The sequence below is a fragment of the Equus quagga genome, chromosome 16 (assembly GCF_021613505.1).
Source record: "Equus quagga isolate Etosha38 chromosome 16, UCLA_HA_Equagga_1.0, whole genome shotgun sequence".
NCBI lineage: Eukaryota > Metazoa > Chordata > Mammalia > Perissodactyla > Equidae > Equus > Equus quagga.
Window position 1 is genome coordinate 3901837 of NC_060282.1, and position 18127 is coordinate 3919963.

The following is an 18127-nucleotide window of genomic DNA, read 5'->3' on the forward strand; positions in this document are numbered from 1 at the left end:
ATGTCACTCTCCCATCAGTGGTGGTCATACCATGTCACTCTCCCATCGGTGGTGGTCATACCATGTCACTCTCCCATCAGTGGTGGTCATACCATCTCACTCTCCATCAGTGGTGGTCATATCATCTCACTGTCCCATCAGGAGTGTGTGCGAGTTCTGGTTGCTCCCCATCCTTGTCAGCACTTGGTATGGTCAGTCTTTTTGATTTCTGCTGTTTCAGTGGGTGTGTCATGCCTTCTCAGAATAGTTTTACTTTTCATTTCCTGATAACTAATGAGTTGAGCACCCTTTCATGTGCTTATGTCCATAATTGTACTCATATGATATAATATTATACACTCTAGTAAAGTGTCTGTTGAAGTCTTTTTCCTATTCGGGGGGTTATTTGTCTTTTTGTTATTGATTTGTAAGAGTTTTTAAATATATTCTAGGTCTGAGTCTATATTGGGAGTATTTTCACCCAGTCTGAGGCTTGCCGTTTCACTTTCTTAGTAGTGTCCTTTATTGAGCAGAATTTTATAATTTTGTTGAAGTTCAGTCTATAGAATTTTGAAAGAGGTTAGTACATTGTGTGTTCTCTCCAAGGAATCTATGCTTACCTGAAGGTTACAGAGATATTCTCTTCTTCCTTTTTTTTTTTTTTTAAGAATTACCATTTGGCCTTGTATATTTAGGTCTGTGATCCATCTTGACTTAATTTTTCTTTCTCTCTCTCTTTTTAAAAAATTTTTATTGAAATTATGATAGTTTACAACCTTGTGAAATTTCAGTTGTACATTATTGTTAGTCATGTTGTAGGCATGCCACTTCACCTTTTGCATGCACCCACCCACCCCTTCTTTCCCCTGGTAACTGCTAGTCTGTTCTCTTTGTCTACATGTTTAACTTCCACATATGAGTGGAGTCATACAGAGATTGTCTTTCTCTATCTGGCTTATTTCACTTAACATAATACCCTCAAGGTCCATCCATGTTGTTGTGAATGGGACGATTTTATCCTTTTTTATGGCTGAGTAGTATTCCATTGTATATATACACCATGTCTTCTTTATCCAGTCATCACTTGATGGGCACTTAGGTTGCTTCCACATCTTGGCTATTGTGAATAATGCTGCGATGAACATAGGGGTGCATGGGACTTTTGGAATTGCTGATTTCAGGCTCTTTGGATAGATACCCAGTAGTGGGATGGCTGGGTCATATGGTATTTCTATTTTTAATTTTTTGAGAAATCTCCATACTGTTTTCCATAGTGGCTACACCAGTTTGCATTCCCACCAGCAGTGCATGAGGGTTCCCTTTTCTGCACAACCTCTCCAACGTTTGTTACTTTTTGTTTTGGTTATTTTTGCCATTCTAATGGGTGTAAGGTGATATCTTAGTGTAGTTTTGATTTGCATTTCCCTGATGATCAGCGATGAGCATCTTTTCATGTGCCTGTTGGCCATCCGTATATCTTCTTTGGAGAAATGTCTGTTCACGTCTCCTGCCCATTTTCGTCTTGAATTACTTTTTGTGTATGCTGTGAGGTAAGGGTCTGTTGAAAGACTTATCTTTCCCAATTGATTTACCTTGGCACCTTTGGGGGAAAAAATCAATTGATTTTCAATTTCTACTAGAAAGCCCCTGGGAGTTTTTCATTGCAATTGCTTTGACTCTGTAGATAAATTTGGGGAAAATTGACATTTGAATCTTCCTGTCCATAAACACAGTACATTCTCCATTTATTCAGGTCTATTTTTGTCTCAGCAGTTATTATAATTTTCAATGTAGAGGTCTTTCATTTTATTTATTCTTAAGTATGTTAGGTCTTTGATGTTCTTATAAATTGCGTTTTAAATTCTCATTTCCTAGGAGAGGGTGACTGCTAGGAGTATGGGGTTTCTTTTGGGAATGATGATGTTCTAAACTTAGATTGTGGTGATAGATGCAAAGCTCTGTGAATATACTAAAATAGTTCAATCATACACTTGAAATGGGTGAATTTTATGGTATGTGAATGATACCTCAAAAAGATGTTAAAAGTTTGTTCATTATTTTTGGGTAAACTTTTTTCTTTCTTTCTTTCTAGTTTTTAATGCATTTTATTTCTTTCATTTGTCTTATTGCGGTGGCTGAGAAATCTGGTATGAATAATGTTGAATATACATGGTAAAAGCAGATATCCTTGCCTTGTTCCCAGTCTTATGGGGGAAGCATTCATTGTTTTATTTATAAAATATTATTATATTAGTTGTAGGATTTTTGTAGAGGCCCCCTTATCAGGCTGAGGGTGTTCCTTTCCTAATTTGCTGAGAATTATCTTCATCATTGGATGTTAAATTCTGTCAGATGCTTTTTCTCCATCTATTGAGGAGATCATGTAGTTCCCCCCAATTAATGAGGTGAATTTTGTTGTGTTTTTTTTTTTTTTTTAAAGATTTTATTTTTTCCTTTTTCTCCCCAAAGCCCCCCAGTACATAGTTGTGTATTCTTCGTTGTGGGTTCCTCTAGTTGTGGCATGTGGGACGCTGCCTCAGCGTGGTTTGACGAGCAGTGCCATGTCCGCGCCCAGGATTCGAACCGTCGAAACACTGGGCCGCCTGCAGCGGAGCGCGCAAACTTAACCACTCGGCCACGGGGCCAGCCCCATTTTGTTGTGTTTTTTGATGTTCAATTAGCTTGAATTTCTGAGAGTCATGATGTGTTGTTTTACACATTTCTTTCGTCATGATATATTATTTTTATATGTTGCTGGGTTTAATTCGTTAGTGTTATGTTGTGAATTTTTGTGTCTGTGCTCCTGAGGGAAATTGTCTATAGTTTTCTTGTTAGGTTTTGATATCAGGGGTATGTGGCATTGTAAAGTAAGCTGGGAAGGGTTCCTTCCTCCTCTGTACTGGAAGAGTCAAGTATGTCAGTTGTGGTGGTTTGCATCTTTCAAGGAATCTATCATTTCATGTAAGTTGTTGAATTTATTGGCATAAAATTATTATGGTGTTATTTCAGTGTCCGTAGGACCTATAGTGAAAGCCCTTGTTTCATTCCTGATATTTTCAAGTTGTGTTTTCTTTTGTTGCCCTTGATCAAGTTTGCTAGGGGTTAATCAGTTACATTCATCTTTTCACAGAAACAGCCTTTCACTTTGTTGACTTTTCTCTTTTGTTTGCTGATTTCCCCCCCTTCTTCTTCTCTGATCTTTATTATTTTCTTTCCTTCTACTTACTTTGAGTTTAGATCATCACTTTTAAACCTTTCTTCTTTTCCAACCCATTTGTTTAAGGCTGTGAATTTCCCTCTGAGCCTGATTTTAGGTATAACCCATAAGTTCTGGTGCATTTTAATTTTCATTCGGTTTAGAATATTTTCTCATTTTCCTGTGAATTCTTCTTTAATCCTTGGTTTTGTTTTGTTTTGTTTTGTTTTTTTAGAAATGTGTTGTTCAATTTTTAACTCTTTGGAGTTTTTTTTTTTTTTTTTTGATAGCCTGTTGTCATTGATTGCTGATAATTCCTTTATGATTAGAGAACACACTCTGAAAGATTTCAATTGTTTGAAACTTATTGGGACTTATTTTGTGGCTAAGTATGTGATTTATCTTGTTAAACATTCCTCATACACTTGAAAAGAATGTGTATCTGGAGTTGTTGAGTGTGGGCATCTATCAATATCAGATGGAGTTGGTTGATAGTATTATCCCGGTCCTTTAGAGGTGTACCTCCAGGATTTTGTGGGTCCAGTTTCAGGCCACTGTAATAATGTGCATCACATGAATTTGTTGGTTTCCCAGTGCATATAAAAGTTATGTTTACACTATATTATAGTCTATTAAGTGTGCAACAGCATTATGTCTAAAAATAAAGTACATACCTTAATTTAAAAAGTACTTTATTGCTAAAAAAAAAAATGGTAACCATCATCTGAGCCTTCACTGAGTCATAGTCTTTTTGCTGGTGGAGGGTCTTGTTAAAAACACATATCTGCATTGAGTCTGTGATTTTTAAAAAATCTTCTCCTCTTTTTTCAGTTTGGATAATCTTTATTGATCTGCCTTCAAGATCACTTTACTCTTTTTTGTTTGTAGTTTCTAATCTTCTGTGGTAATCATCCAATAAATTTTTTTCATTTAGATATTGTGCTTTTCAGTTTTAGAATTTGCTTTTTTTGTTTTGTTTTTGTTTTTTGCTGAGGAAGATTTGCCCTGAGCTCTAAGTGATGTGGCTATACAGGATGGTCATGTTTGGAAACATAGATTTAAATTATTTTATTGTATAATGCAACTTAATAGCAAATCATTTGCTACGTTTTCACGCATGTTCCTCTTTTTGTATGTGAGCTGCTGCCACAGCATGGCCACTGACAGATGAGTGGTGCAGGTCCTTGGCTGGGAACTGAACCTGGGCCGCTGAAGTGCAGCACACCAAACTCAAACAACGAGGCCACTCGGGCCAGCCCGCATTTGGTTCTTTTTTGTAGTTTACATTCTCTGCTGAAATTTCTCATCTGTTCACTCATTGTTCCCATCTTTTTCTTGATGACCTTGAATGTATTTATAGTAATACATGTGCAGTATAGCAGTCCTTGTCTGCTAATTACAACATATGGATCATTTCAGGGTCTGTTTCTATTGGCAGGTTTTACCTTAGATTGCACATCACCTTTTCTTGCCTATTCACATGCGTAGTGTTTGTGTTAGCAAAACCCATGTGCTAGCATCTTGACTTAGTCCTTCCATCTCCAGCCACGCTACCAACCAGCTAACGTTTATGAAACCTCCACTCGTGTGATAGGTACTGCGCCATTGGGAGATGTTGGGGACAAGATAGACTCAGTTCCTGTCCCCAGTGGGGAAACTAGAGTCACACCAGCGATTAGCAGTACTCAGAGTCAGTGCTGGTAGAGAGAAGCTCAGAGTGGAATGGGAAGACAGAAGAAGCACGCTGAGTTCATGCTGTGTTCTGTCCCCTGGGAGTAACTCTGTCAAGACAGTCCTTAACACCACATCCCCTTACCTATTTCTCCTTCCACTGCAATCTCTGTTAAAGCAAAGACAGTATCTTAATTCTGAGTGCCCAAAACCTTGTGCAATGCATGTGGCAGACGTTTAATAAATTCAACCCTAGGACTTTGTGCAAGGCCGAGAGAAAAATGCCACCTACGTTCAATATGATGAGTCATAATCCTAGCTGAATGTGTCCTCAATCTCTGGTGGTACAATCGATCACCCTTTACTGAGTGGCTGCGTAGGAGAGTTTCAATATAAGGCAAGGTCCCTCTTCTCAGGATGCTTCCAGTATCATTGTGGGTACAGAGATAGTGACACAGAATAGCTAGTGCCCTGTGCTGGTTTAGATTGTGAAGGCCTTGCCACCAGCACTGGGAAACGTAGCTGGTGGGTCGAAATTAGCAGCACTCTGCCTAGAAGCACAGGATGAGCTAGGACTGCAAGAAGTGTGCTCCTTACCTTTCAACTGCCCTTTCCTTCTTGTTCCTCTTGAGCTCTGTCAAGTGGCCCCAGGAGAGCACTGCGGAAGTGATCACTCTGTGCCCGGGGTGGGGTGGGTGCAGTGCAGCGTGACTGTGTTGGTTGCAGCCTGCATATTTACTTTGGGCACCGTCCGCCGAAGGGAGTGGACGTTGGTCCAGACTTTTAGAAGGTGGTTTGGTGTATATATTAAAATTCAAATAGTATATATACCCTTTGACTTCACCAATTCTATTTCTAAGTATTTATCCCAAAGAGATATATACAAAGATGTCTAATATTGTGATGGCAAAAAAAAAAGAAAGAAAAAAAGAAATTATCTATATGTCAACCAGTAGGGGTGGTTAAATAAACATACTGTGGAGTACTGTGAAACTGTCAACAGCAATGAAATGGAGCTTCACAGTAGGAACACCAATTCTGGAAACAGACAACTGTGTTGTGTGTGGTTTATTAATGTTATGTTACAGTCATGATACAATGACATCTCTGTTTCTGGACTCGATGGCCATTCTGTGTACAGTTACAAGGAAAGGTCTCAAAGACATGTAGCAGGAAAACAGCAAGCTCCAGAAACGTGTGTTTGATGTCATACGTTTAAAACATAATAATACATTGTATTTCTTTTTTTTTTTCCCCAAGATTGACACTTGAGCTAACATCTTTTGCCAGTTGTCTTTTTTTTCCCCTTCTCCCCAAAGCCTCCCAATACATAGTTGTATATTCTACTTGTGGGTCCTTCCGGTTGTGCTGCGTGGGACGCCGCCTTGGCATGGCCTGATGAGCGGTACCATATCCACACCCAGGATCCGAACCGTGAAACCCTGGACCGCCAAAGCAGAGTGTGGGAACTTAACCACTTGGGCATGGGGACGGCCCCCATATTTCGTTTTTCTGTACCTACATATTTATGTAAATGTGTGGGTTTGAAAATGAAAAGGTCCCCTCTGAGAAGAGGATTGAGATGAGTAGGTAGTCTAGACAGGCTTTCAGCATTATCTGCATTTGAAATTTACAATGAAAATGTATTAATGTAAAACCTGTGTAATTAGAAATTAACAGAAGAATGTATTTTGGGTGTCCGGCCTGAGAATTACGTTTAGTAAAGGTGTTCGTGCAGGAAGCCACACTGCCATAGTCCAGGAACTAGCATTTCTGTGGTCAGACTTGATTTAAAGAAGGAGCTAAACACCAGAACTCAAGGAATAACAGATCCCCAGGTGTCCTCCCAGCCATCCCTGAGCAGTTGCTGAGGAGCAGCTAGTCAAGTCAAGTCCCTGGGGCTGGATGGAGGGGATGGGGAGTTGGTGTTAATGAGTATGGGGCTTCCATTGGGGAATAAGAAAAAGTTCTGGAGATGGACGGTGTGATGGTTGTACAACAATGTGAATGTACCTAATGCCACTGAACTGTATGTGTAAAAATGATTGAAATGGCAAATTTCGTTAGTTATTTTACTATAGTTAAAACAGAGAGAGAGCTAGGAAGGGGGAAAGGGGAGTGGGAGGGAGAGACGGAGGAAAGACGGTAGGTAGGTAGCACAGTTGGTGGGTAGGTTGCTGGCCGGTCCCTGGGAGTTGATCTGGGTCAATGGAGGGAAGGGACCTCCGTGTTTTAGAATTAGTTTCCATCCTATCATAAAAATTCAGCAGCATGATCCCTGTTTATGTTTTGCACAAGACACTACCAGGTGGTAGCACCTCCACGCCCATGAGAGGGGGCTGCTTTCTCTCACTTCCGGTGGTGAGCAGGATTCCCTTGTCGTCGTCCATCAGGGTGACTCCTAGCTGTAAGGATTGAACAGCTTCCTTCTTTCAGCAAATATTTACTGAGCCCCAGCTGTGTGCCACACTCTGCTGGGTGCTGGGTGTTCCTGGAGAAGACGTGACTCCTGCCTCCTGCCTCTGAAGAGCCCACAGCCAGGTGTGAGTGGAGTCATGCCAACAGGTGGATTCACCTTAGGATAGTAAGCATTAGTGTAGACGAACGTGTAAGTGGCCTGGGCTCCGTTTTATTGCTTTGAATACTAGACACCTAGTCACCTCAGCACACGTTTTTGAAAAGTATGCTCTGTCCTCTCTTCTGCTACTTCTGTCAGAAACAAAATGGCCGTGTGTCCGCGGGTCTTTTTCTGGGCTCTGTATTCTGTTCTGAGGTCTGCTTGTCTGTCCTGCTCCAGCACCACGCTATCCCTATCTGTCGCCGCAGCTTTCGTACGCCCACCTTCTTCCTCTTCAAGAGTGCACCAGCTAGCCTTCGTCCTTCATATTTCCAAATACGTTTTAGAATTAGTTTATTAAATTACATCGAATAAAAATAACCCCGTCTGGATTTTTATTGGGATTGAAGGAATGGGTTTGTTTGGGGAGAACTGGATATTTCAGTCCATGAATATGGTATATTAGTTGGTGGTTTTGTTTTTTAACGTCTTACGGTGTTTCCAACTCCCAAATGCAAGATTGTGTATGCCGCTTGGAACTGGTTATCCGCATCCATTTTTCCCTGCACATTTGACTCTGCGTGCATCCACTCTGCGCTGTAACCTGCTTACACTGCTGCGGTTAGGAAGTACCATACTGGTTTGGCTGCTTTTCTGCAATCTCAGGGTAGAGAGGGGCGGTAGAGGGTGGGACTTTCTTGCTAGAAGCTGGGAAAAGGAGAAAGGGGAGGTTAATGTACAGGGTGTCCATTGATTTCTGGAACATGTGTGAAAACGTAGCAAATGATTTGCTATTAAGTTGCATTATACAATAAAATAATTTAAATCTATCTTTCCAAATATGACCATCCTGTATAGCCAAATCACTTAGAAATTCCTCTGCTGTTCTAAGAAACTTACATCAGAGTGGCTACAAGATTGTCTCTTAGGAAAAGAAAAAATGTGACTCCATGTTTACTGCTGGAAACCAAAGCTTTGTGGGGAATCTTAGTCTTACGGAGAGATGGGGAGGACGGGGCAGCACGCACACCTGTATGCTTGGTTCCCAGCCCCTTTCTACATTCCCTTTCTGCATGAGACTCAGTTTCCAGGGGCTTTATCACTGAAATAGATTTATTTGATGGTTGACTTTGCTCTTCTGGGCTCTTTATCCAAAAGCCTCACCTCCTGCGTCCCTCCCCTGAAAACATATAATGAATGAATGAATGAGCCAATGAATGAATAAAGACTTAGTACTAGGAACGAATGTGTGCATTTGTTCAGGAAATATTTGTGGAGCATCCACTGTGTGCTGGGCCCTGCGGTTACCCAGATGACAAAGCAGGGGCTCTGTCTTCATGAAGGGGGCAGTGTTTGTGGATTTTCAACAAATACAGCCCTAATTGTCCACCAATAACGGCAGTTTTTTCTCCTTTACAATGCTTCTCCCTTTTTTTGACCCTACTTTGGTGACCATGGCCTGCAGCCCAAGATTGAACAGAAGTGGCGAGAGCAGCAATTTTGTTTTATTGTGAATCCCAGAGGGAAATCTCTACCAGATTAAGGACTTTCCTGTCTGTTCCTGGTTTGCTAATTAAAAAAAAATGTGAACGGATGTTGAATTTTATTAAATTTTCCACATCTTTGAGATTATCATAATTTAAAATTTTTTTACATTTGATTTTTAAAATATAAATCAACTTTATTGAGATATAATTATATACGACAAAATATATCCATTTTAAGTATACAGTTATATGAGCTTTAAATGTATGCACTTGTGTAATAGCCACTTCAATCAAGGTGTAGAACATTCTGATGACCCCAAAGTTCCTTCTTGCCCCCTTGCAGTTAATCTTCTCATCCTCTGCCCCGAGGCAGCCACTGAAGTCCCTCCTGTCATGTAGATTAGTTTTTGCCTGTTAGAGAATTTCATATAAATGGAATTATACAGTATGTTCTGCTTTATATCTGGGTTTTTCCCCTGTGCATGTTTTTAAAATACAACCATCGTGTTCCTTGTACTAATAATTCATACAATAGAATACCAGCATTCCATTGTAAGGTCGTCCTATCGTTTGTCTGTTCACCGGTAGATGGACCTTGAAGTGGTTTCCAGGTTGGGACTGTTGTAAACATTTGCACACAAGTGTTGATGTGGTTGTGTGTATTCATCTCTCTTGTGTAATTACCAGGTACTGGAAGATGGTATGGTAAACATATATTGATCTTATAAGAAATGACCAAACGTTTTTTTCTCCAAAGTGATTGTATCATTTTACATTCCCAGCAGCAATGTGTGAGAGTTCATTGTCCCCGTCTGCCTCTTGCCCTTCACCAACCCTGGGTATGGTCGGACATCGTAATTTTAGCCATTCTGGTGGGTGTGTGGTGGTGTCTCTTGGTGGTTTTATTAGCATTTCCCTGATGGCTAATCATGAGCATCTTTTCATGTGCTTATTGGCCATTTGTGTATCTTCTTTTGCAATGTGCCTGTTCAAATCTTTTACCCATTTTTTAAAATTGGATTATTTGTTTTACTGAGTTGTAAGAATTTTTTTTTGTATATTACACATGCAAGTCCTTTGTCAGATATATGTGTGTGTGTTTCGAGTATTGTCTGTCAGTCAGTGGCTGGTCTTTTCTTTTTCATAGCAGTATCTTTTAAAGAGTGAAAGTTTTTAATTTTGATGAAGTCAAATTTATTAATTTTTTCTCGTACAATTCACACTGTTTATGTTCAAAGGAATCTTTGTCTATTCCAGGATTCATAAAGATTTTTCTCTGATGTTTTCCTCTAGAAGTTTTATAGCTTTAGCTTTTACTTTTACAGTCTGTTTCACATGAATTACTTTTATCATGTTAAACCTGAACTTTCTGGGTGTCTGCTCATTGTTGATGCAATATATTATATTTAACATGTTGCTGGATTCTCTTTGTTAATACTTTGTTTCTGCATCTGTGTTTATAAGTGAGATTGGCCTGTGATCACCCTGTAGGCGTTGGAAATAAAAGCTTTGCTAGCCTCGTAAAATAAGCTGGGGCATCTGCTCTCTTAATTTCTGTTCACAATAATTTGAGTTTGCTTGGATGATTTGTTCTTTGAATGTGGATGGAACTCTCCAGTAGAGGCATCTGGACCTTGAGTTGACCAAGAAGATGGGGTCCTTGAAGCTTGCTTGGGGAGCAGTGTTCTGGAGACAGCATGTCTTTGTGGCCCGGAGTAGTATATGGAGGCGCAGGTGGGAGTGCGCCCTAGATCTGGTTGGGAACGGCAGAGATGGAGATTGGAGCTGCCCTGGCCATCCTTGGCGCTTCATGCCTGCCCGGGCTGTGATCTCCCTGCTGGTTTCAGAGGCCTGGTGCCTTCCTGGTGGAGCCACCAGAAAAAGTGTTGCCGAGAGGCTGTGTCTGCCCCAGGGTCTCCCCAGGCAGTGGGTGTTTCGGACAGGATTGGCTGGATCCACGGAGACTCACTTCCTGTGACTAGCATGGTTGAAGGTCAACTGGGTAAAGCCAGTTTGAACGAGGAAATCCTTTTTAGGCCAGCTTTCCTCGTATTCTGGGAAAGGAATGGAATGAATTTCTGGTTCTTGCTTCCTGAAAGATGACCAAGACTCTTCCCCAGAGAGAGACCCTTACAGCAAGGCAGAGCTCGGATCTCACCCCGGGGGCATCTTTCCCATGTCCTTCCCCTGCCCCCACTTCTTTCCCTGCTATCGGAATCATCTCTCCCTCTTTACTGCTTCCCCTGAGCTGCTGTTTCCTGATAACAACTGAGATTTTGAGCCTCTAACAGTCTGTTTGCTATCAGTCCTCTGCATGTTTCCTTTGGGGGCCAGGCAGGCCTCCTGGCTTGTCCTTTGTGTATTTTATTGGGCGCTGTGTATAAGAAGAGTCAGGTATTTGGGGAGTTGAATCGAAATGCCTCAAAAACTCCCCCTAAATGCTGGCAGGGATGTGCTAAGTGAGGCTATCCTGGGGCAGAGACGTGCAGAGAGGGCAGGTGGGCGAGCATTGCTCTTACCTGAGCCTTGGAGCCAGCAGGATGGTTGAGCTGCCTCTGGTCATCCCAGAGCATGTTTCTGTGTGCCTCTCTGCTGAGCCATGGGCAGGCAGGCCAAGTCGGGGAGGCGCCCCGGGCGTGCCGGGCTCATGCAGCGCTACCACGGAACGGTTTCTTTGTGTTCATTGGGGTTCTGCTGCTGTAATGTCTGAGGAGCAAACAGCAGTAAAATCGCAGACACTTAGAGCAACAAACATCCGTTTCAAGCTCAAAGCAAGCGAGCTGTGGTTTGACTGTGCCAGCTGGGTCAGGCTGGACTTAGGCTTTGAGTCAAGTTCAAGGTCTTTGTTCTGGAGCCCAGACTGAAAAGGCAGCAGTACCCAGGGTCGTTCTTACAGCGGATCCCAAGAGCACAGGAAGCCAAGCCAATGACACAGACCCCCAGGAGAGCCTCTGCTTAGATCGCGTTCTCTGACCTTGCCAAAGTGGCCAGAGCAAGGCCCACGGCCCAGCTGACGGCCGAGCCAGCACCTGATGTCCACCGAGTGGGGACTGGAACTGTGTGCATGGGCTGGTGGCCCTGCAAAGTCACAGCAAAGTGCATGGTGTCTAATCCCACAGCTCCGGGAACAGTCATCCCATCCGTTCTAGTCTTCTCTTCGGTGCCTCCGGGAATTTCTGAAAGCATCTATTATCTGCTGTGTGTAGCATGCACAGTGCCTGGCGTGGAGGAAGTTCTCTGATGTTTGAGTGACTAAACGAACAAGCATAGAAACCCACTGAAGGTTCCAGTTTGATTCTTTATAGAAGAAAGTTGAAAGTCTTGCTACTAAAAGGAGCCATAGATCTTATAAAATTGCTTATAAACCAATGTCAGAAGAATGTCATCCTCATATACCATTTCTCTGATTTTATTGACATTTTTCTCAAATTCTGCCTTGTTTCAGGGAAATAGTGGAACATATGGTCCAGCACTTTAAAACACAGATCTTTGGGGATCGGAAACCAGTGTTTGATGGAAGAAAGAACCTCTACACGGCGATGCCCCTCCCAATCGGGAGGGATAAGGTAAATCTGCAGAGATGCGTTTGACTCAAACAATATGCAGTGAAGTAAAATTCAAGCGTGTTGTTAAGTTAATTATTCCTCTTGTCACATACTAAATCATTTCACCTAGGAGAAAAGAGCCACTAACTGACTATGTGCTTCATCCTGAGATCCATAAAAACTACTTTTCGGGTGTTGTGGTTTTCAACGATAGAGGGTTAACTTGTCTGGCTGGGTTCAGAGATGGGAGTCGAGAACTTCTTGAAGCCACTAAACTTTTAAATGTAAAATGCACGTGTGCACGCACGTGCCACAAACCACCACCAGACAGGAGCCCGGGTTACGTGGTGGGATTATAAAGACGCACGGAGAAGCCTGTCCCTATAGGTGTAGATGCGTGTGATAGTGGCAGTAAAACAAAGCTAACATCTGCTGGAGCCTGTGATTCATCTGAAATAATAATCACGATAATTAGTCAACCTAGGAGTAGTGGCTGTATTAAAGTGTCGCCGTTTCTTATTGTGTTTATCCTTATCATGACTTTATTTAAAAAGTAATAAAATTTCTGCCTAGAAGTTGTCACTTCTTGGCACATCTTTCGACAAATGGGCTGCTCTATGGTGATGATGGGTGTTGTTTATGATAGAAGAGCAGAGACTCAGCTCAGAAATAATGTTCACACGAACTTAAAACAAAACAAAACTCTCGTAACCTAACAACCATCCCACCGAGAGCAGAAAAGCCGACGCCCTGTGAGCACGGCCCACACAGTCAGCTTCTTAAAGCCCCGGCTCCCCGAGCGGCAGCAAGCTCCGCGCTTCCAGGGCCTCCGGCTGCTGTCCTGCGACCCGCACGTTCTCTACGGCATTCTGGGTTTTTGCTTTTTTGCATTTTAATGATAATTTATTATTATTATTATTTTTAGAGATCTCAATTAGGCCTGTTCATTTTGTGTTTGGAAGGAAATTATCACTTTTTTTAAATGTTCAGGTGTTCATGTAGGTTGTGATTACCAAATGTGGATAATATTATGAACCTGGATTTGGCTTTTAATTTTAGTTCTGCCTCTAGAATCCAGTTGTGATGGGGAAGATAAAACTTCCGTTGTCCTGTTAGCCTTTCTTGACCACACCATTTACATGAGTCCTGGATATATCAGGCATTTTCAGACTTCCCGTTTGCAATTCCCCTTTCTTCTTCTCCTTTTTTAAATAAGTTTCACGTGTACATTATAATTCGACTTCTGTGCACACTACAGTGTGCTCACGACCAAAGTCCCGAATGCCCATCACCCTGCAGTTGACCCCCTTCCCCCATTTCGCCTCCCTCCGCCCCCCACCCACTCTGGTAACCACCAGTTTGTTCTCTGTATCTGTGTGTTTGTTTTGTTTTGTTTGTCCATTTATTTTGGTTTTTTCCTAGTCCACATATGAGTAAATCTTATAGTATTTGTCTTTCTCTGTCTGACTTTTTAATGATAATCTTAAAATGACTAGGCTCATTTCGCCCATCTGGGTGGCCAGCAGACCGGGCAGTCTTAGGGCCCAGGAGTACAGCTCGGAATTGCCGTGCTCTGATAAGAGTAGAGTAATTAGGGCTGAGGGAAGGCCGGGTGGTGATAAGGGCTCTGTACCAACCCGACTCTCGGTGATTCCGAGAGATAACAGTGGCACACAGCTGGGCATTGCCGGGCACAGGTGGCTGACATCCATGTTCTGAATTAGAGCAGGTCCTGAGACCAATACTCCTGTTGGCTGAGTAGGATCACCCCTTGCAAATCAGCAGCCTGGGCATTTGAAATGTAATGGTTATAAAGATTGTGTTTAATTTGCACATTTGTTTAAAGTTGTACAAGAAAAAAAAGTATAAGGAGTTTATTCACAGTTTTGTCTGTAGTATTTATAATTAGATGCTAGGAGGGACATAGGAGTATTTTTCTTCAGAAGGGGTGGGCGAGTCAGTAGGGTATTAGAATTTGAAACATGTCCTTGTAGAAGTTATGACAGCCTCCGGGGTAAAAATAGATCCGATTCCAGTCCTTGCTTTGCCCTTGCTCGTGGTGGGACCTTGGGTAAGCCGCCTTACCTTGCCAGGCCTCAACAGCTGCACCTATGAAATGGGGAGGTTGTATAGAGACTGCCTCCCAGGGTCCTTGTGAGAAGTGAATGAATGAATGCGTAGACCCCAAGAAGAGCTGCTCCGCTTTCAGTGTGCTTCCTGCCTGCGTCCCTCTGTTAAAATGCAGGTTCTGAAGAGTCGACGTTTCTAACCAGCCTGCAGGTGATGCCCGTGTTGCTGGTCCCACATCATACTTTGAGTTGTCAGGGTTTTAAGTATCTAATTACAATGCCTGGGACATGTACACACTTAGCACATACTAGTGGTTACCGTCACCGGTCTAAGGCATCCATGCTGTCATCCTCACCCACGTTTTTCTGGGGTGCCCAGATGCCCTCAGTAGCCCTTCATACCTACTGCCCAACACCTAGTGGGCGCTCAGTGTCTCTTAAATTCTTTTTCCGATGAACTTAGAGAACCTCCCCAAAGCCACAGTGTTTGGTTAGCATGGGGACTCCTAATTGCAGACCAGTCCTTCCAGTCACTTTTAAAATTTTGTCAAATATTCATGATATGCAGAAATTAATCTCTTCCATTTGAGAGCTAATATGTTACTCTTCTCTGTTCCCATACATTCACATCTTGTAGCAAAGTGTCCTCTTTTCGTTACTGTTTCTTTTACGTTTGCTCTTTTTTTCTGGGAAGTACTTTTCTTTGTATCATGGGCTCTTCTGTGGTAAGAGAGAAAATCCTTTAGTGCCCCATTAACCCCGTGTCTGCTAGCAGCTGGATGGCAGGTGGCTCTCGTCCAGGTCTCTGCACACAGAAAGTGTCCCATGTCCCATGCCCTTACTCACAGAAGGCAGCTCTTGTCATCTACTCTTAATCTCCCCTACTGACGTAGTAGATCAGCCGCCTTAATTCCAGCCCCTGCTGGAAGGAGAGCTCCTCTGTCAGGGCTGAAAGAGCCTGTGACCCAGACCAGCCCCTCACTTCTCAGAACAGGAGACTGAGGAAGTTGTACGAGTCGCTCACAATTTTGGGCTGAACTCCTCGGTCTTCTTCAGCAGTAACGTGACATGATTTGCACGGTTGGAATGTGTGTCATTTGTTGTTCCTGGCGCTGGGGCCAGCCCTGGGCCTCCCCTCGGCAGATCCACAGCTGCCTGCAGCCAGTTTTTCTGTTTATTCAGGGAGGGCGTTGGCGCCTCCTTCCTAGAAGGAAGCGGCCTGTTAGGCCAGATGCAAACTTGAATCCCTAACAGACCCTGTGTGGAAGGCGTTCACCGTGGGGGAAGACAGCCTTGCACAGTATTCGCTGCACAGCACTCCTGCCTGTTCACCCAGCATCCTAGATCAGGCGTCCCAGGACCGCGAGCGCCCAGCCGGTGACTGCTGGCCTGAAATGACAGGCGTTGGGGATTCTGAGCAGGGCAGTGAAGTTTCTCCTCTTGGAGGCTCAGCAGGTTTGAGGGGAGGGCAGAGGTGGCATGGGGCAGGGAGCCCTCCTTGGGTGACACACGGGTGGAGGGTCTGCTCAGCCTTATCTGCTCTTCTTTGGGACCGCCCTTCTGCCTTTTGGAGCTGAGGGTCCCTCCAGCGAAAGTGCAGCATTTGTCAAGATGTCTCGAACCCAGCCGGCCCGGGTCAGAGGTGCTCAGCAAGTGTTGCTCACACCTGACAGCAGCCGCCTCCTGTCCCTGCTGGTGTCACCTATCGAGAGTGACTGAACTCCCAGCGAGACTGTGAGTTTTGTCCAAAATAATTTGGAGGGGCGACAATTTGCTTTTCAAAGACATTCATTGCTGTGCAAAGTCACAGAAGGTCTTCAATGTCAGCTCCCTATGCACATTTAAAGCAAGATGTGACCTGCATGTCCCCACTGGAAGGGCCCGTGACGTGGGGCCTGCCAGCTGTGGTGCTGGCATGGGCTCCTCATATAGGCCCCAGGGAGAGCCACCTCAGGGTTGGGACGAGTGTGGTGGCCCCAGGGACCTGCTAGTGCTGTCACTCCTTCCTTAGGAACAGGTGACAGCCAGTTTATGGGGCCTTGTCCCACACAACAGCCGTTTTGGACAAGAAAGCCCTATTGAAACACAGCTGCTCTCGATGCGTTCTCTCCTGGCTCCGTACACAGCTTCTTTGTGTTCTTTGCAGGGCTGTTTCCCTTTCCTTTGCTTCCTAGCTGTGTAGCAGCACCAAAACAGGGCTATTCCCGTCACAATTCTAATTCTGTCCCCCTGGTGCCTTTCAGACAGAGGGAGTTGAGTGTAGCTTTGGTCTGTCTGGAGAGATTGAATTTCACAGCTGTCTCGCCATTTTCCAGGCCCCGGACTAGTGCTGTTAGCTGATATTTCAGTGTCCATGTTCAGAAGATGGCCGTTGTACCCTTCCAGTGTCACAGCTTTTTATGGGTGCTGGCATCCTCGGTTGGCACACGCACTCTGTGAGGCAGGCAGGCTGCCCTCTTGTCCCATATGTACAGACGGGGCCTGATGGAGCCACCTGCCCACAGTGAGACCATGGGAGGTTACAGAGCTGGGAGCCCCCGTGTCCCATGGATCTCCAGTCCGTGGCCTTTGGATGCTGCGTTGTTGGGACCAAGAGCCTTAGGCTGTTGAGAGATTGAAGCGTCTTGGTATGCAGACCGACTCTGCTGGCCAGTAGCCCAGACAGACAGGAGGACTGTTCTCAGGCTTGTGTCACAGCTGGCGCCCAGTGCCACCCTGCCCGTGCAGTGTGACATTTCATTTGAAATCTCCATTTTCCCTAAACTGTTAGATAGGCATACCAGTCAGCGTCTCAAGACGCTGTGCCTGGCAGAGAACATTGTAGAGCCCCTTGTGGGGGCCAAGAGGAGGCCGGACTAGAAACTTTAAAAACATAAGTATCTTTTGCTAAAGGAAAATACGTCCTTCTGAATCCCCCCTAGTTTGATTACAGAGGCATTTTTGAAGGATGGCGTTAACAAGCATCCTCTTAGTTACCAGTGACAGAATTGTTCCTCAGGTACACCCGGTGCTGTTGGGTAGGATTGTACGCGATTAGGCTGAAAGCGCCTGCTGTGGAGGTTGATGTGTAAGGTGGAAATTGCCTGGCAGTTTCTCCTGTCGTTCCCCCTCCCACCTGTCTGCTGCTGCCGTTTCTGAACAGGTGGGCCCAGTCTCTCCATCCTTCTCTGCTGACATCAGAGCCAGGTGTCTGCCGGTTCACACTGAAGCTTGAGGCTGTTACAGACCATTGAGCACTCCTGTAAATATTCTGAGGTTCTTCTAAGAATTTTAATTTCTTCCCAGGAAGTTCCGATTTGTCTCGTACTAGTTGAAGCCGTCCTGTCCCTGGTGATGCTGGTCTCCCACCACTTCCTGCTCAGTGGTGGGGCACAGCTGGTAGGACAGCTCCGGGGAATGGCGCATGGGGGAGCCGGGCGTGTGACGTCCCCACCGCCTTCGCGTAGGTACTCTGACCTTCCCCCGTTTTATTGTGAACGTGTTAGTCAGACAGAAGAGTTGAAGGAATCGTAGGATGCACCAGTCTTGATTCTGCATTTGTTAGCGTTTTGCTGTGTTTGCTTTTCCCCGTCTATTCTGAGAAGACTTTTTGTTAATGATTTATTCACTGCATAACTAGCGTA

General features: G+C 44.0%; 1 protein-coding gene across 4 annotated transcripts in view; it reads left to right on the plus strand.

Annotated features, from left to right (window-relative positions):
- Positions 1–18127, plus strand: part of AGO2 (argonaute RISC catalytic component 2) — a 117217-nt gene that overhangs the window by 58078 nt on the left and 41012 nt on the right. For all 4 annotated transcript variants that reach the window (XM_046642058.1, XM_046642057.1, XM_046642060.1 and 1 more), the window contains exon 3: positions 12336–12456. In XM_046642058.1, the coding sequence (XP_046498014.1) occupies positions 12336–12456 (121 nt within the window). The remainder of the gene's footprint in view (positions 1–12335; positions 12457–18127) is intronic.